This window comes from Periplaneta americana, chromosome 17 (genome assembly GCF_040183065.1).
Source record: "Periplaneta americana isolate PAMFEO1 chromosome 17, P.americana_PAMFEO1_priV1, whole genome shotgun sequence".
NCBI lineage: Eukaryota > Metazoa > Arthropoda > Insecta > Blattodea > Blattidae > Periplaneta > Periplaneta americana.
In genome coordinates, this window is record NC_091133.1 from 11885948 (window position 1) to 11912170 (window position 26223).

At 36.6% G+C, this 26223-nt stretch overlaps 1 protein-coding gene and 1 long non-coding RNA gene across 3 annotated transcripts in view; both read right to left on the bottom strand.

Annotated features, from left to right (window-relative positions):
• Positions 1-1292: 1292 nt before the first annotated feature.
• LOC138693246 (uncharacterized) lies at positions 1293-20393 on the bottom strand. Its single transcript, XR_011330262.1, has 3 exons — positions 11177-20393; positions 10825-11004; positions 1293-10535 (listed from the first exon to the last, which is right to left on the bottom strand). It is a non-coding gene; the product is annotated as an uncharacterized lncRNA (long non-coding RNA).
• Positions 20394-22505: 2112 nt separating this feature from the next.
• The window catches only part of LOC138692668 (zinc finger protein 235-like), a 49991-nt gene continuing 46273 nt past the window's right edge, over positions 22506-26223 (bottom strand). For both annotated transcript variants that reach the window (XM_069815786.1, XM_069815785.1), the window contains one exon: positions 22506-25442. In XM_069815786.1, the coding sequence (XP_069671887.1) occupies positions 24056-25442 (1387 nt within the window). In that variant the 3' untranslated portion in view covers positions 22506-24055. The remainder of the gene's footprint in view (positions 25443-26223) is intronic.

Below are 26223 nucleotides of genomic sequence, written 5' to 3' on the forward strand. Positions count from 1 at the left end.
TTTAACACAACCAACAACATCGAATGTAAGATCTGAGTTTAACATCGACCTGTGCCGTTCTCTCATCTCTGCTGATATTCCTCTCTACAAACTAAAGAATAAGGTCTTCAGGGAATTCCTTGAAAAATATACTCAACATACAATCCCGGATGAGTCAACACTTAGGAAGACGTATGCTCCATCCATCTACGATGAGACAATACAGAAGATAAGAGATGAAATTAAAGATAGTTCAATTTGGGTTTCCATTGATGAGACTCCCGACAAAGAAGGTAGACTTGTTGGTAATGTAGTTATCGGTTTGTTAAGTGAACAATATTCTGAACGAATTCTTTTACATTGTGATGTTCTAGAAAAGTGCAATAACAAAACTATAGTTAAACTGTTCAACGAAGCTATGGGTATCCTGTGGCCAAAGGGTATTATGTACGATAATGTGTTATTCTTTATTAGCGATGCTGCCCCTTATATGGTCAAAGCTGGACAAGCATTATCTGTTGTATATCCTAAATTGACTCATTTTACTTGTGTGGCGCATGCATTTCATCGTGTGGCAGAAGTGGTCAGAGACAATTTCCCTAAAGTAGATTTGTTGATTTCATCAGTGAAAAAAGTATTTCTCAAAGCTCCCAGTAGAGTTAACGTGTTGAAAGAAATGTACCCTGAAATTCCATTGCCACCAAAGCCAATTTTAACTAGATGGGGTACATGGCTAGAAGCAGTTGAATATTATGCCGAACATATAGACTCTATTAACAATGTTCTCCTTGCATTGGACTCTGAAGATGCAGTCTCAATTGATACTGCGAAAACAGTTACCTGTGACATAAGTGTGAAGAATGACTTAGCTCACATTCAGCATACATTTTCATGCATCATAAAAACGCTCAAAAGTCTCCAAAATAGGCACCTTTCACTATCTGAAAGTTTTGAAATTATAAATAGTACTGTGGAACAACTGAATCGTGGTAGAGGTAAAGTTGCAGATGCAGTAAGAGCTAAGGTGGACACTGTACTTTCAAAAAACCCTGGATATGAAGAACTACAAAAGGTTGTTGCTGTGATGAGTGGTGAATCAACAGTGAAGATTAACTTGGACTTATCCCCAGCAGACATTGTGAAATTGAATTATGTACCAGTTACTTCTTGTGACGTCGAACGCTCTTTTAGTCAGTATAAATCTATCCTCAGAGACAATAGAAGAAGATTCACTTTTCAGCACTTGAAAGAAATGTTTGTAACCTATTGTTATGGTAACAGACAATAAAAATTGTGTTTTGTTGAAACTACATTGGAAGATAAGGTACGTCCATTATATTTTTTGTTTAGTTTGATTAAAATGTACCAATATTTAACGTACATAGTCATTTTTTTATAATTTTAAGTCCATATTTAATTCCATATTTTGGTAAAAATCCATATTTAATTCCATATTTTGGTAAAAATAACTACATATATATTTACATATTTCATATATTTTTAGTCCATATAAATCCGTTCCCTGGTGATAAGTAAGCGACGATAATTTCAAATACCAATGATCGTTTGAATAGCAACGGAAAGTCAATGCACTCGATTCCTGAATACCGGCGTGGAAACCAATAATAACCAAAATGGAGTAGCAAGTACTAGAATAGACAAATGAGGCCCATACTATTCTAGTTCATTACAGCGTCTAATACGATGTAAGCCAAGAGATCGTAATCACTACACTATCACCCAAACCGTCTTGGAAGATCAAAACCTCACATATCAAATCATATTTCCTCACGTAATCCCCTAATACAATATAGCCTACAATATCACAATACATCACTTCACGTAATCGCAATTACTTAACTAAAGACGTATCATCAGCGAGTGATTTCCAATACACGATCCCGCACAATATCTCAAACACATAACCAAAAAATGAGAATATCACAACCCAAATTTGCCTGCTCCAATAATTACACATCTGATACAACTAATACCGCGCTAAATCCCAAAATATATATTCATTTCAAACAAGGTTCCATAAAGTCCGTAAATACTCAAGTGAAATATAATGACATACTATTCTCGAACAATCTACCAGGATGAACTTAAGTTACCAAAGTAGAATACAGTTCGAGCTCTATTTCTCGAGTGCAAGTCGAGTGCCTGAATGAAACTGTCGATACGGGCTCCGGCTCCTAAGTGATGTTATCCCTACGGCCTGCAGCTCCTGAGTGATGTCAATACGGGCTCCGACCCCTGAGTGATGTTATCAATACCGACTCCAACCCCTGAGTGATGTTACCCCTACGGCCTCCGGGTCCAGAGTGAAGTAACATATGACTGCACATAAGCAAGTAAACTCGCTTTCCTTTTCTCCTCGTCTGACGTAATCAACCGGCCCATAGGATAGTTTGGATAAGAAAATGAAGGGATTCATAGCGCTATCTATAATATGACGTCTGAGAGCACTCTGTCGGACGAAGTGACATACTAAACGAACAGCTACGATGTCGGGCAGGGCTCAACAAAACTAGAACAATGGCTAGCAAAAGTAATAGGCTTAAATGGATATTATTTCTGCAATATCCATCTGATCAGATTCACATAGTACTTAATAATACCACAATTAAGAAAGTAGAATGTACTAAATTTTTAGGTATATGGATAGATTCCAGTCTGACATGGGAAAAGCATATAGGTCTACAACATCTAACTGAAAAGCTGAATCGCTTATGTTATGCTTTTCGAGTCGTTGCGAAGATATTCCCCATGGAACTTTTAATATCAATCTATTTTAGATATGTTCATTCAGTATTATCATATGGCGTTATTACTTGGGGATCTTCACCAAAAGTGGCACAAGTCCTCAAATTGCAGAAAAAAAATACTTAAAATAATTTAAAATGTTCCTATTTCAACTGAAAGTATAACAATTTTCAGAGAACAAAAAATTTTACCTGTACCCTGCGTATATATTTTAGAAATAGTGTGCTTTATTCATCAACACATAGATTCCTTTAAAACAAGTTCAACCTATCATGAGTATAACACCATAACATCCCAAAACATAGATTTCAATTACCACAGGCTTACCAGATGTCTTAACAGCGTATCACATAGAGGCAGCAATTTATATAATAAACTTTCACAAAAAATCAAAGAACTTAACATAAGAAAATTAAAAAAAAAAAAAGGAGGTAAATAACATTTTATTAACACATATGCCGTTGTGCACAAATGAATATCTAAATTTAAAATCTTAGTAATTCACGTTCTCTCCTTGATACTGCCCTTGATTTTATGATCCAGGTAACCAAAGTTGAAGACAAGAGAAGGAAAATTAAACAGAGAAGAGACTGGATGGAACAGTGGAGACTGAAGATCGAGCTGAGCATATATATTTAAGAATTTTTTTTGCATATCATTTAGTATCAATTTGTTAAGCTTCTTTAGAATTAAGTTTATTTATATTATATTGTATTATATTGTATTGTATTATATTATATTATATTGTATTATGTTGTATTGTATTATATTGTATTATATTATTTGTATTATATTGTTATTTTTCTTGTGTATTGACGACGCCAAGAATCGTAATTCTATCAGCTAATAAAGATCTAAACTTCTAATCTAATCTTCTAATCTAATATTGAATAATGTGAGATATTGTGACGAATATTATTGTTAGAGTTTATCGGAAGAGCGAAAAATAGAGTAGTGACTCACTGCCAGTGACACAAATGACGGGGAATAACATCTATCCTGTCGAAGCTTGAGTCATGAGACTTTGAGACCTTTGACCTGCCAAAAGCCAGCTGCCCTTCTGATGATGCAATACACCTTGAATCAAGTAGGTTTCTCATTGATGCTTGATTCTGTTGTACTGTGACGAGTGGGAGAATCGGGAATTTGGAATTACAGAACTCAGTCATGTGAGCACAGAACAGCTTGCTGTGAATGTGATAAGTAATCCTAATATCCGTACCACTAAAACTATTATGTTACTGGATTAGTTCAACGTATTAGTGTCTAGTGTAGAAACTTGAAATATAAAATGTTATCAGTAGGTGGTTGTATTGCTAAAAAGAATAGAGTGCAAATTTTCCGAAAAAAAAAAAACTGGCGGTGAAATATCCGCGTTTTAAAGGAAACGAAGCAAAGTGTAATGTGTGAGACAGTTTTGTGTACATAGGAAATAGGCCTAAGGGGGAAGGAATCTTGACACCTATATTGGTAGTTAAGAACACAGAAAATTTGTTAGAATAATTAGTACTTCACGAAATGTCGAAACTTTTATGGCAACCACCATAAGTTCCGCTCAAAAGAATGCTCGTCCAGTAGAAGCGACAATGACGTTTCACACAGTACACCACCATCAGTCATAAAAATCCATGGACTGCACCATGAAATTAACTAAAGTTTTGTTTTCAGACTCTGGAAGAAAAAAAAAAAAACACTAGCTGAGACAGAACCAAGACGGAAGCTACTGTAAATAACATTCTCGCACCTTATTCTGTTTCTACTGTTATTGAAGCTTTGGATGAAAAAATACCATATTTCGGTATTTCGACTGATACTAGCAATCACAGTGCCTTCAAATTGTTTCCATGGCCTATTGGGTTATTTTACGACGCTTTATCAACATCTAGGTTATTTAGCGTCTGAATGAAATGGTGATAATGCTGGTGAAATGAGTCTGGGGTCCAGCACCGAAAGTTACCCAGCATTTGCTCGTATTGGGTTGAGGGAAAACCCCCAAATTGTTTCCAATAGACATAAAATATTTTGATTGGGAGAAGAATGGTATACAAACAAATTTATTGAGTTAGACATCTGTAGTAATGAAAAATCTCAAACTATATTCACATATATATTACAGAGAGCTTGGCAAAACACAAAATTTCCTCCAAATGCATAGCCTTCTCTGGAGACAATGATAATGTCAATTTCGGGGGTGTCAACCACCCAAAAAAAATAAATAAATAAAATAATTTTTTTACCGAACTTACATAACTGGAACAGCAACTTGATTTAGGCTGTCGCACTCACATATTCCACAACTCCAACATGGTGCTGACAGTTTTCCAATCGATGTGGAGAGTATTATACAGTAAGTTACTAAAAGTTTTCAATTATTTCAGTATCTATACAGTTTGTACAGAGGAACTGAAGGACTTTGTGAATTTATTGATAGAAACTATCAATAACTTCTGAGTTCATCTAAAACAAGATGGTTAAGCTTATTTCCTCCTTTCGAAAGGCTAATTAAAATGTTCACAACTGTGAAACCATATTTCATGTCCCAGCCATTTAAAACTGTGCCAGTGATGATAAGGTCTTTTTTTTTTTTTAAATAAGTTCTCTTTGGTTTCTTCATTCGATAATATACATCTTCCACACTAAAATTCAAGTGCTGAAAGGGAACATAATTCTATAGTGGAAGTCTATGACTTGCTCATGTCAGTTCTCGTTTCTTTGTATAATAGGCTGAAAAATGATTTCTTGCCACTAAAAGTAAAAGAGTCATTAAATTTTTATTTATGATAATGGGTTCCATACAGAATGTAAAAATTTTCATGAAAATGTAATCCATTCCTATGAAATTTGCATTGAATATCTAAACAAATGGTGAAAAAAATCTAGGCCCTCTAACTTTAAGCGTCCAAATATTCACTCTACCAATAAAACTTCCACACATCATATATAACACAATATAAAAAAACAATATATGACAGAAAAAGAAAATCCTGTGGTTTCATAAAGGTTCTTAATAAAACAGCGACTACATTACATTAACCAAACATACCGTACATTACAAAAACATTCGCGCCGTCAACGATAAAGTCCGGCCATGCATATTACACAACACAAAAGTATAAATGCTTATACAACGAATAAAGTGTGTAATATTTTTATCTTTCAAAATTTGATTTAGCCTCATTGATAATACGAAAAGAGTTAACAATAAGCAGAAGCAAAACTTATGAACATTTGAATCGCCCAATGCAGAAAGGGCTTCATTCACAAATTTTGAAAAACGAGATATCGATGAAAATCATACCTTTATGAGTGGCTCCATCGGCCTGTGCAGAACGGAATTAAGTCCAATGCTTGGAAAGATAGAAATTGAAGCGTCAGGCTCAGAGTTTCATCACAGTCTAGTATATACAGTCGCGAAGCTCAATACGTAGTAAAAATTGCAAACATTAGGTAGTTGCTCAACACTAGGATCGCTAATATCGCCTCATTACAGGCAATGCAAAATAGAACCGTCACAGTCTATTGTTTCTAGCACCCTCAAAACTCAAGCTTCGTGACTGTATATAGTAGATTGTGGTTCTATGCAGAAAGGAGTACAGTGTACAGAATGTTTTCTTTAGTTTTCTTAAAACTAGGTCTAATGGACTGAGGCCCTTTCTGCATGGGGCGATTCATTTATTAATTGACAATTTCAAGAATCAGTAGAAATAAACGAATGGTAATGTGTAATTATTCGGCTACCTGGACATTCTCCGCGTCCCAACAATTTGAAACAGGTTGTTACAAGCTTCAAACACGTGTGAAGAATAACTGAATCTGATAAATGTTTTACAAAATAAAAAACGACATATCGACAGGAAGCTCATACCCTTCTTCAAAAAGAAGTCCGAAATATTTAACACCTTATTACTTTGTAAGTAATGTACATAAAACGCAAATTATGCTTTCAGGTATAACTCCCTCTAAAGTTTATTTGAATAATTTCTAGGGAAAAATTGTTCCAGGGCCGGGTATCGAACCCGGGACCTATGGTTAAACGTACCAACGCTCTACCAACTGAGCTACTCGGGAACACTACCAGACACCGATCCAATTTTTCCCTCTATATCCACAGACCCCAAAGTGAGTTGACAACCGTGAAGCAACCAACATTCAGTGCACATTAACTCTGTGTGACTTAAATTGTGGTTTTTTTCTGTTAACGAACAGTGACGTGTATTATGCAAATCACGCTTTCAGGTATAACTCCCTGTAAAGTTGATTTGAATGATTTCGAGGGAAAAATTGTTCCGGGGCAGGGTATCCAACCCGGGAACTTTGGTTTAATTTAGCAATGTTCTACCAACTGAGCTACCCAGGAACTCTACCAGACACCGATCCAATTTTTCCCTCTATATCCACAGACCTCAAAGTGGGCTGACAACCGTCAAGCAACCAAAATTGAGTGCACGATAACTATGTGTGACTTACATTGTGGTTTTTTCTGTTAACGAACAAACGAACAGTCATGTGTATTATGCATATCAAACTTTCAGGTGTAACTCCCTGTAAAGTTAATTTGAATAATTTCAAGAGAAAAATTGTTGTGGCGCCGGGTATCGAACCCGGGACCTTTGGTTAAACGTACCAACGCTCTACCTACTGAGCTACCCGTGAACTCTACCAGACACTGATCCAAATTTTCCCTCTATATCCACAGACCTCAAAGTGAGCTGACAACCATCAAGCAACCATCACTGAGTGTACACCAACTCTGTGTGAGTTAAATTGTGTTTTTTTTTCTGTTAACGAACAGTGACGTGTATTATGCAAATCAAGCTTTTAAGTTTAACTCCCTGTAAAATTGATTTGAATAATTAGGAGGGAAAAATTGTTCCGGGGCCGGGTATCGAACCCAGGACCTTTGGTTAAACGTACCAATGCTCTACCAACTGAGCTATCCGGGAACTCTACCAGACACCGATCCAAATTTTTCCTCTATATCCACAGACCTGAAAGTGGGCTGACAACAGTCAAGCAACCAACAATGAGTGCACACTAATTCTGTGTGACTTAAATTGTGGTTTTTTCTGTTAACGAACAGTGACGTGTATTATACAAATCAAGCTTTCAGGTACACCTCCCTGTAAAATTGATTTGAATAATTTGCAGGGAAAAATTGTTCCGGGGCCAGGTATCCAACCCAGGACCTTTGATTAAACGTACCAATGCTCTACCAACTGAGCTACCCGGGAACTCTACCAGACACTGATCCAATTCTTCCCTCTATATCCACTAACCTCAAAGTGGGCTGACAACCTTCAAGCAACCAACACTGAGTACACAGTAACTCTGTGTGACTTAAATTGTTTTTTTTTTCTGTTAACGAACAGTGACGTGTGTTATGCAAATCAAGCTTTGAGGTATAACTCCTTGTAAAGTTGATTTGAATAATTTCGAGGGAAAAATTGTTCCGGGGCCGGGTATCGAACCCAGGACCTTTGGTTAAACGTACCAACGCTATACCAACTGAGCTGATAGTAAATGATTTATAATACGAAGTTGTGAATAGGCAGAATTTTTAGCAATAATGTTTCACAACTTACATTTCATTTTTTCTGAAATTCGTGAATTGTTATTTTTGATAACGGTTTGTGTTACTTTATCCACTATATTAAGGCCTTCTGAGAGTTGTAGTTTAGACGATTCTAACAGAGTGATGCTTCTGGACACGAGCTTAAAATTAGAATCAATGAACAGAATATCTACCAATAGCTGTTCAGAAGGTAGGGGAGATCGGGGCTAGTTGTTACATATTTTTTACACATTTTTTATTTCTTAACACATTGCAAGTTTTCTATAGATACATACGTCAAAAGTTATTGTTACGTTTAAGGTACAACAACATAATTTTATCCTAGATGTGAAATCATATAATTAATGAATACGTTAGTTTATATTTCAATGTGTATAGTGTAACAACTTACCCCAACGTGGGGCACGTTGTTACACTCTATGGGGTTAGTTGTTACATGGTTTGCAGTACAATAATACACTACAGATATGGTCATTTTATGGATATTTATTGAGTAGTGATACATTAATGATGCAATTCTGGCATCTAGATCTACTCTGATGAGGAATCATGGTATTCATCATCGGAGTTACAGTTTGTGCAGACATAAAATTTGTTATACTTGGCACAGCGATCGTGAGCCCATTCGCGACATCTAGTACATTGAAGCCATTTAGTTGGTGGTCTGGAATCGGAGTAGGGCTCAGCACACTCAATACAAAAACAGTCATCATCTTCCTCAGATGAATCGTCCTCTTTGGCTTTTCTTGTTTTCTTACTTCTACTACGTCCCTGAGGCAATAATTGACACCGTTTTGCAGGTTTCTTACGCCTATCTGCCTCAGCTTCTAACGCTGCTTTGACGGGAGTGTCACTTAGTACAGCACTCACCCTCGTCTTCCTTTTTTGAGTAGTCTTACGAGCAGAGGCGTGTGGAAAAGGTCTCAATATTTCCGGACTCACATGAATGTTTTTCTTCGGAGTTGTTTGACCTTCAGCAACATTTGATGTAGAAGGTGCACTGCAAACTTCTGTGTCGGTAAAGGACTCTAGTGGCTCTGTTTCATCGGAATGTCTTGAAGTTGAAGGTCTGCTGCACGTGTCATTACATGAAGTTGTTTCTAGAAGTTCAGTTCCCGCAGAACATGCAGCTTCTTCTTCTCTGTATGGACGATCAGTTACAGCAGAAGGCATGAAATCTTCTTCTGTGAAGATGTCTCTATTAAATGGCCATATTCCAGTCACTAGAAATCCAGCTTTGATGTTTTTTTGGCGTGACTGCGTTAGGTAATGCCTGACGCACTATGGATGGAATGTCATAAATGGTCATGGTTTTTCCGGCATTGTTTTTCATCCAGGCATCAGAAGAACTGTTAACAAATTTCTTAAAGGGGCCAAACACAGATCTGTCCAAGGGTTGTAATTTGTGGGACGTGTGTGGTGGGAAAGACAGAAACACTACACCACTTTCTTTGGCTAGATTCAATACCTGGATGTCAAGGTGTGACTGATGATTATCTAGAAGGAGGAGAACTGGTCTTTCTCTAGTAGCCCTAGAATGGCGAATGAAATGTTTCATGAAGGATTGGAAATCTTGACCTGTCATCCATCCTGATTTGTTTGCAGACCCTGCACTCCCTTCTGGCCCATTTGCAATAAAGTAATCCCTGAAATTTTTTCTAGGAAACACAAAAAACGGCGGTATTGAGTTTCCACTCGCACTTACAGCCACTGCCATAGTTACTAGCGTTCCCCTCTCCGCAGAGGTTACAGCACCAACCTGTTTCACGCCTTTCCTCGCTATAATTTTGGTAGGAGTTTGCACTGTTGTAACCGTAGTCTCGTCCACATTATACACGTCTTGACACTGGAATTTAAATCTGTCGTACACTTCACTCAGATTAGAGAAAAATGTTTCCACATTGTGCCTGTTGAAGCTCGTCGCTCTGCTTAGACTTGTGGCTTCCGGTGTCCGGATAGAAAGAGTGTTCTTTCTTTTGAGAAATCCTGATAGCCAGTCAGTAGATGCACGTTCTGTTATCACTCCAACCACTTGGGAAATTAATATTATTCATAACCGCATACTGATATGCCAGACTTCTCACCTCTTTTGTTGACAGACCATAATATAATTTCGAAGCTTTCTCGATGTATTGTTGAAGCTCCGTCTCCTGTTCATCAGAGAAAACTTGACGTGGTCGCTTATAACCAACAGTTGGAACAAATGTCTGTTCTGATTCTGAAAATAAAAGAACATTTAATTTTATTAATTTGAATATTAATTTAATTGCAATAAAATCACGTTATGTTGAGTAAATATAAAATAAAGTATATTTTAATATTGGTTCCGTTATTTAAAACGTGAAAACATATTTACTTATTTTTCAATTTATCTACTTATCTATTTTTAATTCATTCATTCAACCAATGAATATTATATTATTTTTAATTAATTCATTCAACTAATGAATCATATATTAATTTACTCTATTATGCTTAGGCGTAATAGTTTGAAATCATCTACTCACCACTGTTTCCTTTTTCAAATCTTTTACAGAATCTCTGTAGCGTCATGAAGTTTATATTGTATTTCTGAGCCGCTTTCCGTAGAGAGCATGAACCAATTAGCACTTCCTTTGCCGCTTCAATGTATGTTTCCTTAGGCGTATTGCCTCTGTCTGTCTTCTTTTTATAATTTCTCATAATTCCTGCAAGTTTTAATTATAGATGACTAAAAATATTTCGGGGAAAGTTGTTACAGTGTAACAACTTGCCCCTTGCTCAATGTAACAATTTGTCCCGTGTTACGCCATTTTATTTCATATTAAGTAAGAATAACCTAATATATTCGTTTGAAGATTTCATGCCATTGTTACGTACCTGAATGCCAGAGGTTTTATTTGGTATAAATCTTGAATCGAACTCTTCAAAATACTTGTAGCTACGAAAGAATATTCAGAGAACAAAAAAATTACTCGTAGGGAAAGAAAACACATCTGCTCACACCAACGCCTCGAGACTCAATGTAGCCAGACCAGTGATGGAGGGAAGAGTAAGCCCAATATGTGCTACCTCCTGGTGGAGAACAAAGGAATAACAACCAGCGGTTGATTTAAAATCGTAATATAACAACTAGCCCCGATCTCCCCTAATGATTTTACAGTTGCAACAGTGGAACTGTCTGTGTTATCCAATGCATCAATTACCTCCATTATTTTACCGTAATAATCTGCATAATAATTAACAGCATCAAATCACGTTTTCCAACAGGTCAAGACTGGCTGCGGGGGTAAGGGTATTCCAGGGACAATTGTTTGGAACAGCAACACACTATAAGGGGTTTTAAAAATATTTTCTTTACATGCGAGATGAAACTGTCAACATTCTTGTAGAATAATCGAATCTTCTCCGCAACTCTGTGTAGACCATGAGCCAGACATGTCAAGTGAATCAATTTCGGGTACAGAGTTTGTATCGCCTTTGCTGCTTTCACCATGTATGGAGCGGTGTCAGCAACGAAAAGAACATTTTCCCGCTTGATGCCACTGGGCCATAAAAGATGCAATGCATTTTCAAACAAAGCAGCTATGGTTTCGTTCACTTTTTGTAACTCTTCACATGTCAATAGAATTGTTTCACCAGGTTCATCACGTGGCAATATCCCAACCATTACATTTGCCACATATCTGCCCTTAAAATCTGTAGATTCATCAACAGAAACCCAAATTTTGTTATCTCCTACATGCTTTGTATGCATTTTAACATCCGGTCATAACAAAGTGGCATATAGTGTTGCCACATTGTAGATTAGCAAGGAAGTTTTCCGTTGGTTTATTTTTCAATAAATGTTTTGCTTAAAGAGATATTTGCACTCGCCATCACATTTCATAAATCACTCAGAAATTCCGATTGGTCGCACAAAGTTGTGTCCGAATACGGAGATATCTCCAATCGTTTCAAACTGTCGTTGTGTTTTCTGCTGTCACAATGTCTCTTTATATCACACTGTCTACTCACTCTTAAAGATTGTTTGCATATTTTACAAAAAATGGTTTGTTCTTTAATACTAAAATACTTAGTACCAAACTCCTCTATAAGCACACGCAATTCTGAAGTATTATATCGTGGCATGTTTGATTGAATTTTTCTCTGCACTGAACAAATGTGAAGCTTTGACTATTCCAACCACAGTAATGCAAAAACAAGTGCTTACATAGTTATACATTAGCTGTAGCTGCTCCATCTATTTGGACCGGTCACAACTCTTAACATGAACTGCTGCTATTATGAGACCAGGAGGTTCCTCACCTCCCTTATACTATCGTACATTGGCAACCTGATTGTATGCTGGGTGTAACAATTCAACGAATTATTATTATTATTATTATTATTATTATTATTATTATTATTGTGTGATTTCTTCCGTGCCTTGATGATCTCTTGATCATTTTTATTGCTATGCTTTACGAAACTTTAAAAAATGTAACCAGGCCTATTATTGTTGCATATTGCCACATGCTCCCTGGCACTCCTGTAATCAAGGTGACGTCACTGCATGGAACTTGTCGATCATCTGCCTTCACCACTACTATAAACTCATCACGGTTCAGCGCGGGCTAAGGCGATCTGCATTTGTGTTCATCACTCTGAATTGTATTGACTTCAAACTGACAGAGATGATCGTCGTTCGTTTAGAAAACAAACGAAAGACGATAATACAATATGGCAGTAAAATATCGTGTATTTGGCAATTTCTCACAAATAGATGATGAAACTGCAATTAATCGTGTTTCCAGTCATCCTGCCCTGTACGAAATGACTTCCTATAACTAGCCTATACAGTTACTCATAAAAATGAAATGAGGGAAAGTTTTAGGCTAGAATGGTGAAGTGTCTGTATTTGAACGTAGACTAATTGTATGTATATTCCAATACATTATAGGAACAATAATTAAATATTACCGTTTCCTTAAGTCTATACAAAAAAAAAAACGAATAGAACAGGGAAGTATATGTAGGATATGAAGGGACATATTCCCCGAAATTCCAATTTTTATGATTGCTATGATGTAATAATTTTCATGAGAGTTTTTTAAAATCGTAATGAAGTGTGTCTTGTAACTAGTTTTAAATTGAAGAGATAGAATATAGTAACCGGTAATATTTATAACGAATGTTGAAATTAATTTGGTGACAGAGACCACTCACTCGGACAATAATTTAAATGCCTCTCTATTTAAACTGGCATTTAAGGAGAACAAAAAAAAAAATATTAAATTATGGTTTATTTTATGACTCTCGCAACTACCGACATTATATCAGCGTTGCCCGTTTGCCTGAATTTTGTCCTGCAGGAGTCCTTTTACATGCCATTAAATCTACTGACATGAGTCTGTAGCATTTAAGCACACTTAAATGTCGACCTGAGCCGAGATCGAACCCGCAACCTCGGACACAGAAGCCAGGGCTATACCAACTGCGCCACTCAGGGCGACTTAAGTAGAACAAAGTATCTGATTCATACCATTTAGCCCTTCCTTCTGTACTAGAAAAATAACCTCTAAAATGGTCTCCATTGCTAAATGATGAAGCAGAGTTATTGACTCCAAACTTAGTTCGAACAATCAAATATTCTAAGGGTATAATAATTTCGATGGCAAATGGAACGATGTTCGCTGAAAGAAAAACAACTCGGATAACGTTCAACGTTGAGCTATCACTGCCAACATTCGTTCGGCGATGATCACCATAACAGAACCATAGTTTTTCGGCTTGTATGGTAGAGTTACATATTTGAAGGGCTTCCTGCAAAAAGGGGCAGACTCCTCTTTTTTTAGTCAAATTAATTTTTTGCTTATTTCATATGTTATAAAATATGCCCGATCTTTCAGTGCAAGAACAGTGTCATGCCGAGCATTTGGTAGTAATTTAGAGTGGCATTAGAACTGAGCTCCCAATCGTTTTGTTGCAAAATGAGCTACACAGAGTGAACCGTACGTGGTGTCATTAATTTCAGGATGGTATTCTTTGAGATAATTCAAACAAATAAGTAAAATAAAATTTTGCTCCTTTTTGCTTCCATTTGGAGATAAAAATATTTATATAGAAAACATTTCATGGCCTGGTTTGAGAAAGAAAATTAATTTCCAATATGCTAAGCCAATTTTAGAAAGCAGAGAATTAAGAGATTTATCAACAGTAATCTCACTAGACGTTTTGATTTACCTAGAGAAAATCAAAACTCGAGTGGGATTTAATTGACTATTACACGATTAGAAGAAAGCATATAAAGATTAGAAGTAACGAAGTACTCCAATACAATAAAATATTGACTTACGAAAATAAAACTGTCTTCAAATGTATTATTGTACCATCTCAACATTACAAATATTACGCTAGATGCATGCTAGATGGCAGTAGTGTCTTTATACAGACACTGTAATGATTTCTATTCAATAAATCTTAATATTAAACAATCTCTGATACGTGACTATCCATAATATCATATAGCAGAAGTTCTTTTTATCCTCTCAGAGCAGAAGCTGTAACATAACCTAATATACACAAGTGTTAGAAAAGTTTTAATTAACGACGATGACATAAAAATAAACATGAATAATTTTAAAAGGAATAATTATTGAATGTACAATTTTCAAATTTGAATGTGGTTGGTGGTTCAATTGATGTTATATTGGACGTGTGCGTAATAGAAGTGGAACTCGTTGATTTAGGCCTACATGGTGTATTCAACTTATTCAGGATTTCTGAATGAATAATTTTAAAAGGAATAATTATTGAATGTACAATTTTCAAATTTGAATATGGTTGGTGGTTCAATTGATGCTATATTGGACGTGTGCGTAATAGAAGTGAAACTCGTTGATTTAGGCCTACATGATGTATTCAACTTATTCAGGATTTCCGAATGGTGCTCTTCATTTATTTGTAAATCGGATTTCAGAAGATGCATAGGTATGATCAGTGATTTTTATTAATTCTTGTTCTTGAATGCCAATGCGAGTCATATTTGAAACTGCTGTGCATCAACTGGAGTGGTTTGTAATTTTATATATATACTTTTTTTTTTTTTTGACGTCCAGACCAGCGCAGTTTCAAATGTTGGCAACAAACAAAGAAACAAATGCTAGGGACGCGATAAAACCAAAGAGTTTGTAATATATAACTAGAGACACCAACGGCGCTAGTGTAGCGTACAAATTTGAACCGCTGTTCGGCCGCCATTAAAGGGAGTTGATACTTCGCCGGGATTGCGAGCAGTTCATGCTAATTTGAGGAGTATGAGTGTATATAAGTACACATGAAGGGAAATAATAAGAAAATGGTGAAATACTGCGCCGCAAATAATTGTTCTAACATAGCTTACTATTGTAGGATGCCCAGGAAAGCATTGAAAGAATATTCTAAATGCAGTTCCACCTTTGAATGTGTTTACAGAATGTCGGAACATTTCTTGGATAAAGCTTTTCCAGAAACACATTAATCAGGTTTATACGGTTTATTTCAACAATGTATGTATTGGTTAGGTGCCATCATATTACAATAGATTGTAATAGCAAAGTGCACAAGAAAATCCTCAGACAGCATCTGTATAAAACTGTTTTGTTTCAGAATAAATGGAATAATTTATGTTCCCGTTTAGTACAGTATGTACTTCTAGTTTATTGTTGAAAGTATAGCCGACGGCAACCAATTTATTACCACCACCACTACTAGTAGGCATACTAATACCACCAATACTTGGGCTACTATTACCACTAATACTAGGCTTACTATTACCACCACTACTAGGCCTAGTACCACCACTACCACTATTAATGGCACCAATACTAGGCCTACTGTTACTACTACCTACTAAGCCTACTGTTACCACTATTCCTAAGCCTACTGTTACTACTACTACTAGGACTAGTATTACTATTACTACTACTGCTACTAGGCCTACTAACATCATTAATACTAGGCACTATTACCACTACCGCTGGGCCTACTGCTACAAATAGGCTGCTAGGCCTACTGCTACTAATACTACTAGGCCTACTGTTATTACTACTACCTAAGCCTACTGTTACCACTATTCCTAGGCCTATTACCACTACTACTAGGCCTACTGTTACTATTACTACCTACTAAGCCTACTGTTACTACTACTACTACTACTACTACTACTACTACTACTACTACTGCTACTACTACTACTAGGCCTTTATTATATCACTAGTACTAGGTCTACTATTATCACTACTACTAGGTCTACTGTTACTGCTATTAGGCGTACTGCTACTATACAACTAGGCCTACTGTTACTACTACTATCTACTAAGCCTACTGTTACCACTATTCATAGGCCTACTATTACCACTATTCATAAGCCTACTATTACCACTACTACTAGGCCTACTGTTACTACTACTACTACCTACTAAGCCTACTGTTACCACTATTTCTAGACCTACTGTTACTACTACTAATAGGCCTACTACTTCTACTACTACTACTACTACTACTACTACTACTACTACTACTACTACTACTACTACTACTACTAGGCCTCTATTATGTTACTACTACTAGACCTACTAATATCACTAATACTAAGCCTACTATTACTTCTACTACTAGGCCTACTGTTACTATAGGCCTACTACTACTACTATTACTACTACTACTAGGCCTATTACTACTGTTGCATTAAAAAGCCTGTACTGACCTCTAATCTATGGTCGTCAACTGTAGAATTAATAGATTGTTTTATGACGATAAAAATTTATCCTTATTTTGTTTTAAATCATTGTTTCCAGAATTATGATGATCTCATATTTCACCACTAAACATTTTCTAAGCACCATATACCTTCCTCTTCCTTTGCATGAAAGGACAAAAGTATAGATTATTTTATTACAGTAGATATCTATTATTATGGTCTTACACAATACTAGTAATATTGAAAATTCATGTTGGCATTTCCATTGTTCAATATTTCACTTACTTATCCCGAGTATATATGGGTCATATAATTTATTTTTTAACATCGCCATAGATGAATCATATAATATTTCAATAAATACAGCTCTCCTCTACCATTCATATTTATTTAATCACGATCCATCTTTGGTAAAAGATGTTTAAAACAGTGTCTATCACCAGGCTACATCAATGTATTGTGGTACTGTTTCCGAATTTCGCGCCGCAAACACTCCCTTTAATGGCGGATGCTAGCCGATTCAATTTGTGACATTTTCCTTGCCTGCCACTCACGGGTATGTGTCTCTAGTAAGTATTACAAACTCTTTGGATAAAACAAGGCAACGAGCACAGAATACAAGGAGCACAGAATGCATAGAGTAGATATAAACAGCTTGGAGGTGAAGCCGCTTTTGTGGACAGTCGCCATTATGATGCTACCAAAACATTGAGCTCCCGGTTAGCACATGGGCAGTTGATTGTGATGTTGCATCGTTGTTTTAATTAATAAATTAACTAATTTCAATATGCCTACATGTTCTGCGTATGGCTGCACAAACAGGTTTTCAAAAAAAAAATTCTTGGAATAACTTTTCACAGGTAAATATGCATGTGTGAAATGTACTTATTGCCGGTAGGCTAGATACGGTAATGAATGATTTAGCCTAAGTTAGTCGGTTAGATTCGTATTGTTTACGTATTAGTTTGATTAAGATAAAGGATTAGTGTATTGATATTATTGTAATTAATTTTTATAATCACTAAATCAGACTTACGCTTTGTACACTTCGCATTTACGAGCGAAGCTAACCTAACAACCCGTGTTGGAAGTTTGTGTCGCGTGCTATAGAAAATAGGTGTACCGAGGTTTCTCTTCAACCGAATGCACGTATTCGTTTTATGAAGAAAAAGAAATAGTGTATTAATATTATTATAATTAATTTTTATAATCACGAAATCAGACTTATGCTTTGCAGATTTAGTAGCTGCATTAACTCCATCGTGATCTAACTTGACCCACTTGGTAATAAAACTTCAGTTTTGTTCGCCGTTATAATCTAATTATATACTATAAACGAAGAGCCTATCAAATATTATATGGTTAAGAGCATTCCACTTTTTCTCTAAACAAAAATCGGGACATCTATACGAAATACTGGCAAAAGGAAGAGAATGATAATTTGCGTAAAGAAGCAAGTTTCATTATTAAATCGAAGCAAATGGTTCAATCTATGAAAGTACTTATTATAGGCCAGCATTTTTATTTGGACTAGTAGCAAAATAAGGTCAAACTGTTATCTTCCTTTTTTTATCATTATTGTTTGTTTAACTTTCCAGAGTACCTATTAAATACCATACTGCAATTTGAAGAGCTGTCAATTTAAATATGTATATATGTGATTTATCGATTACAGTTTTGCAATTTTTGTTAAAAATACGTGCCTAGGGATTCTGTATTACGAAACAAACAAGGAAGTGTGAGTCCTCCAGGAAATTAGCGACATATGGAATTCCTATTATCATAAGTTCTTTTATAACGTAATAGCTATTTTGCAATGTTTTGGTAGCAACAACATGGCGTCAGGCCCATCAAACCGGCTTCACTCCGTCCAATGGTATTAATATGCTAGTGTCTACTCTATGTATTCTGTGCTCGTTGCGATAAAATTAAACAAATGCTAGGGACGCGATAAAATTAAACAAATGCTAGGGACGCGATAAAATTGTGCGATAAGCAGCCATGATTGGTTGAAATACGTCCTTTCGTACCGTTATATTGGTCAAAAGTAGTATGACGTAGTAAGAGTGTAATAGTCATAATAAATGTGTGAAAGAATTTTAGCTTTGTCCTTTAAATGTGCAGAAATTTTATCCGAACAAATGTAACTTCTCATTCTCCAAAGGGATTTTCAAATGTTACATTTGTTCGGATCAAAGTTCTCCAATTTAACCTTTCATCACTCGCATGCCCAATTATTACACAATCACTCGCACATTGGATTTCGTCCAACCTACAATTAATTATTCAAGAAATCAGTTTTTTTTATCTAAATATGCGAATTCTTTGCTATATTATATATTAATATGTATATATTACATATTAATAAATACAGACTATATATATATATACATACTAGGTTCAAAAAGTTCCCGGAATTTGCTAGCATCATAGAAACAACGTACCTTAAACACTATTCTACAGCATTCCCTTCAAAACAGTTGCCTTCCGCAACAACACACTTTTGCCAACGCGTGTAGAGTTCCTGGAAGCAGGCCTGGAAGCCATTTTGTGAAACCCGTCTTAGTGCTCTCGTCGCGTTTGCGATAACCTCTTCAGCATTGAATCTCCGTCCTTTCAGATGACTTTTCAGACGGGGAAACAGAAAGTAATCAGGTGGTGAGAGATCAGGAGAGTATGGTGGGTGATCCAAAGCAGTTATGTTGTGCCTGGCAAGAAAATTCTTTACAATAATTGCGCGATGAGCAGGTGCATTGTCATGCATAAGGAACCAGTTGTTTTCTACCCACTTTTCTGGACGTTTCCTTCTCACTGCGTCCCAGAGGCGACGGAGGGTTTCTACGTACAATTCTTTCGTTACAGTACGACCTTCTGGAATGAACTCATGGTGCATGAGACCCTGAGAGTCGAAGAAAACTTCCAACATAACTTTGCTTTAAGTGTGCTTAAATGCGACAGGCTCATGTCAGTAGATTTACTGGCATGTGAAAGAACTCCTGCGGGACAAAATTCCGGCACATCCGGCGATGCTGATATAACCTCTGCAGTTGCGAGCGTCGTTAAATAAAACATAACATTTAAAATAACTTTGCCTTTGGAAGTGTCCCTAGGAAATTTTTGCTTCCGAGGAGATGTTTTCGATTTCCACTCAGATGACTGTCGTTTAGGGACTGGGTCGTACAAGTAGCACCAGTTTCATTTTGTTTAAGAAATCACCATCTTCATCAGCCATACTGATCATGTCCCCAGCAAAACACAGAACTTGATGTTTGTACTTTGCTCTGTGGACATAATTACAAAATGCGACGAACAAACAAAACACTATGATAAACAATTGCCTACAACTCAAAACCAATAATTGCCATTATCAACAAACTTTAAGGAAATGACATCATGAATGTTACCAACAAAACAAATGTATAATATCCCTTGTTATACATTAATACGAAAAATGGTAGTAAAATTCCGGGAACTTTTTGAACCTAGTATATATATATATATATATATATATATATATATATATATATATATATATATATATATATATATATATTTGAGCCCTGTTCTTTTCGAGACAAGAATAATGATGATGATAATAATAATAATTATAATAATACAATTTATATATATATATATACAGCTACAAGCAGTCACAAATGTAACAGCTGACATAGTTAAAAGTTTTGTGTGCACTAATCCCAACACAAATCGATGTGACTTTCATATGCTTACTTTGTAATCATTCAACACTCCCTTGTGTACCTTGATCTTCCTCCAGATCTGATTCAGATTCATGTTCACTGTGTTCACAACCTGGAATTTCAACACTCCCCTGTATATCTTCATCTTCCTCGAGTTCCAAATTAGATTCATGTTCACTGTGTTCACAACCAGGAATTTCAACACTCCTCTGTGCATCTTCAAATTCCTCCAGTTATGATTCACATTCATGTCACTGTATTAACAATCTGGAATTTCAACACTCCCCTTTGTACCTCCATCTCCCTCCAATTCTGATTGAGATTCATGTTCACTGTGTTCACAACCTGGAATTTCTACACTCCTCTGTGCACCTTCATCTTCCCCCAGTTCTGATTCAGATTCATTTTCACTGTGTTCACAACCTGGAATTTCAACAATGCTCTGTGCACCTCCAACTTCCTCCAGTTGTGATTTAGATTCATGTTCACTGTGTTCACAACCTGGAATTTCAACAATGCTCTGTGCACCTTCAACTTCCTCCAATTCTGACTCAGATTCATGTTCACTGTGTTCACAACCTGGAATTTCAACAATGCTCTGTGCACCTTCAACTTCCTCCAGTTGTGATTTAGATTCATGTTCACTGTGTTCACAACCTGGAATTTCAACAATGCTCTGTGCACCTTCAACTTCCTCCAGTTATGATTCAGATTCATGTTCACTGTGTTCTCAACCTGGAATTTCAACAATGCTCTGTGCACCTTCAACTTCCTCCAGTTGTGATTTAGATTCACGTTCACTATGTTCACAACCTGGAATTTCAACAATGCTCTGTGCATCTTCAACTTCCTCTAGTTGTGATTTAGATTCATGTTCACTGTGTTCACAACCTGGAATTTCAACAATGCTCTGTGCACCTTCAACTTCCTCCAGTTATGATTCAGATTCATGTTCACTGTGTTCATAACCTGGAATTTCAACATTCCACTCTGTACGTTCATCTCCCTCCAGCTCTGACTCAGATTCATGTTCACTGTGTTCAAAACCTGGAATTTCAACACTCCTTTGTGCATCTTCATCTTCCCCCAGTTCTGATTCAGATTCATGTTCACTGTGTTCACAACCTGGAATTTCAACAATGCTCTGTGCATCTTTAACTTCCTCCTGTTGTGATTTAGATTCATGTTCACTGTGTTCAAAACCTGGAATTTCAACAATCCTCTGTGCACCTTCAACTTCCTCCAGTTATGATTCAGATTCATGTTCTCTGCGTTCACAACCTGGAATTTCAACACTCCACTGTGTACGTTCATCTCCCTCCAGTTCTGACTCAGATTCATGTTCACTGTGTTCAAGACCTGGAATTTCAACACTCCTTTGTGTATCTTCATCTTCCCCCAGTTCTGATTCAGATTCATGTTCACTGTGTTCACAACCTGGAATTTCAACACTCCTCTGTATACTTCATCTACCTCCAGTTCTGATTCAGATTCATGCTCACTGTGTTCACATTCTTCGTCACTAAATTCGCTATCACGTTCATTGTTCTTAGTAGCTGCATTCTTTTTGTGCTCTTCTTCTTCTTCTGCTTCTTCCATTTTTTGCAGAATTCCAGGGATGTCTTCAACTTTGACATAGCTAGAATACGTAAACGAGACTATTCTTATACATACATACACACATACATACATGCATGCATACATACAAACATACATACACACATACACAAATACACGCATAATTACATACATACATGCATACATATATACATACACACATTCAGACATTCATACATACACGCATACATGCTGGCATACATACATACATACATACATACATGCGTACAATATCTCTTTTTGGCAATGAAATTGCTAAGAAAAATAGAAATAGCAAGAGCACAAATTTGCTTACACGGCCGCTAGCGCGTTGGATATAGTCAAACGGTGCACACTCCAGTACCTTTCAAACAGTACTGACTGTTTTAAGCAATTAATATATATGAAATGTTTCGTAAACATATCGAGAAATGTCAATAATGGAATACAATTGGGGTGTTAGTCAAAATATGACCTATGAGAGGAATAATAATCAAAGATAAAAATGTGTTGGATAAAGTCCAACAGTGCGAGAGACGAAAGGTTAAAAGACAAAACTAAAATCCTTTCAATTATTTATCATCATAATACACTGAGCTCTTTAATTGACTGAGCATATTTGGAATTAAATCAATAGCTTTCTCAAAAAACGGTATGAAATATTTCACGTAAAACAATTTTTTCTCGAAAAGAAAGCGAAAAGGAACTAAATTACATTAATCATTTTTTTTTTAATATCTCAAAGGATAACACCCTGAAATTAATTACATCACTTACGGTTTACCTTGCATATGTATTGATATATCCCCTATGTCTTCTGTTACAGTTTAACATTCACACATATGTGTTGAGTGCACAATGTGGCTTATTACATCCAATTTTATTATTAAAAAAAAAGGGAGTAGCTGCACTGAGTATTTATTTATATTTAGCCTCATATATTACTGATTGTAATAACTGTGTAGTGAAAAATGAAACTTTTAGGTACCTAGGACACATTCTGAAGGCAAGAAAAGAAGCACATTGAAAATTTAAATATTTTAGAATGTCTTTTTTGTTTTCAACAACTTTGTAAAAGCAGAGATATCTCGTTTTTGTAGGGAGCCCTTCATTTTCAGATTAGATTTTTATGAAAAAGAATTACCACGAGTATCACAGTACAGTCAGTATCGTTTGATTGCATAACATATCGAACATAACTTACGCGAGAAAAAGTTTAACAGACAGACTTCGTAAAGTTTCTCGTCTGTGCTCGCGTTCCTGAACTTCTAGATAACAGGACTGCAAAAAACGTAACCGTACGCATCGCATTACAAAATTTTATCCTCAGTATATTAAGGTCGTTTGTTACCAACACGTTTCAATAGATGATTAGTTAAGCAATGTTTATCGGCAAAACATTTTAACAACTACGTTTGAAAGGCTTCTCGTCTGTGTACAAGCGATAATGGCGTGTTAAATAATTTAACTGTAGGAAACACCATAATCATCACATTTGAAAAGTATTTCGGCTCTGTGACAGGTTGACTGTCTTTTTAGGTTGAATATCAGTGAGAAACACTAATCACAAATAGGGTATTAGTAAGGCTTATCGCCTGTGTACAGGCGTTCATGATCTTTTGGGATACGTGACAATGATAAATATTTACAACCATCGCTCCACCATATATTCTCCATTACGTGCAAGGAGTAGAGTATTTTTAGAAGGGTAAGCTCTGGGAAACACTCGCAACAAATATCTCATTTAAAAGGTTTGTCGACAGTGTGCCGGCGTTCATGGCCTTGTAGGCTTTTCAACTGCGAGAAACGCTTGCCACAGAGATCACATTTGAAAGGTTTCTCGTCTGTGTGCAAACGTTTATGTTTCCTTAAGTTATCTGAATACGAGAAACGCCTACCACAAACATTGCAATGGAAAGGCTTCTCGCCTGTGTGCAGGCGTTGGTGAATTTTTAAGGTAAATGAATGGGAGAAACACTTCTTACAAACATCGCACTTGAAAGGGTTCTGGCCCGTATGCAGACGTTCATGCACTTTTAGGCTCCTCGACTGCGAGAAAAACTTACCACAAACACCGCATTTGAAAGGTTTCTCACCTGTGTGCCAGCGTTCATGGACTTTTAGATTACTCGAATCTGAGAAACATTTACCACAAACATCACATTTGAAATGTTTCTCGCCTGTGTGCAGGCGTTCATGCCTTTTTAGGCTACTCGACACAGAGAAACATTTACCACAAACATCACATTTGAAAGGTTTCTCGCCTGTATGCCGGCGTTTATGCCCTTTTAGGGTACAAGACTTCATGAAACACTTACCACAAACATCACATTTGAAAGGTTTCTCGCCTGTGTGCCGGCGTTCATGTCTTTCCAGGCTAATCGACTTTGAGAAAAACTTACCACAAACATTACATTCGAAAATTTTTTCGCCTGTGTGGCGGCGTTCATGTTTTTTTAGGCTACACGACTTTTTGAAACACTTACCACAAACAACGCATTTGAAAGGTTTCTCGTTGGTATGCAGACGTAGATGTCTTTTCAGGTTATACGACTGCGAGAAACACTTACCACAATCACTGCATTTGAAAGGGTTCTCGCCGGTGTGCAGGCGTTCATGGACTTTTAGATTAATCGAGTCCATGAAACATTTACCACAAACATCACATTTGAAAGGTTTCTCGCCTGTATGCAGGCGTTCATGTTTTTTTAGGCTACATAACTTCTTGAAACATTTGTCACAAACAGCACATTTGAAACGTGTCTCGCCTGTGTGCACGCGTTCATGAATCTTTAGGCTGTAGGACTGCGAAAAACATTTACCACAAACATCACATTTGAACGGTTTCTCGCCAGTATGAAAGCGTTCATGTCTTTTTAGACTACTCGAGAAACACTTACCACAAAGATCGCATTTGAAAGGTTTCTTGCCTGTGTGACTTTTGATTTCTGTCGAATTCGAGAAACACATTTTAGACGCTTCGAATTGCAATTCCTTCTGATCTTCATGAGTCCGCATAGGTAATCCCGATGACACTAAATTCTTGGGATTCTCGCACATAGTCTCGTTTTCTTCATGTGCAATACCGTCGAATTCTGATACTGCCCTTTCACTGGTAGCTGCAATCCTGACGGAAATATTCAGATTATAAAATAGTTACAAGAAATATACATTCAGTTCTTTAATATTCTAACCGAAACAAACCTATTTCACTCAGAGGTACATTGTCATTACAGATACGTCCTCATAGATAATGTAAGGTTGGCAGTTTAAAAAAGTTTGCATATTTTTTTTTTGTCTTCATCTGTGTAACAATATTTATCAGTAAACATGATGTCTGTCAAATATTAGTTGTCTTTTTTCCTTAAGAAACCTCTTTGTCCAGCTGTCATTTCAGAGACTATAGGCATAATCATTTTTCAAACATAGTAAAGGGTGCGTCAGAAAGAACGGATGGATTTCAAACTATCGATACGCAGCGAGAGGAGGGATAGAATGAGGGGGACCATGACTGTTGGGTCAGCGAGAGAATGAAGTTTCAATTGAAAACATGTAGTGGTCTGGCGTACAACGTGCATTCATCGTAGACATTTTTGGAAAATGAAGAGCCTGTGATCGCCACTCACGACTCATTTCGCGATCGGACGTCACACTAGGATTCCAACTTGGAATACAATTTTGCACTGAATGGCTTCATTTCGTACCACAGATTCAACATTGAAGAATAAATCACCTGGACAACCACGAAGCGCGTGTACACCTGGAAATGTGGAGACAATCGGTTGTCCGGTCACCTCAATGATCAGCCAACATCCTATTGCACTGAGATTGTCCGATGCTACGGTAAGACGCATTTTGCATTTAGACATCAAATTCCACTCATACAAGATGGCAATTTTGCAACAACT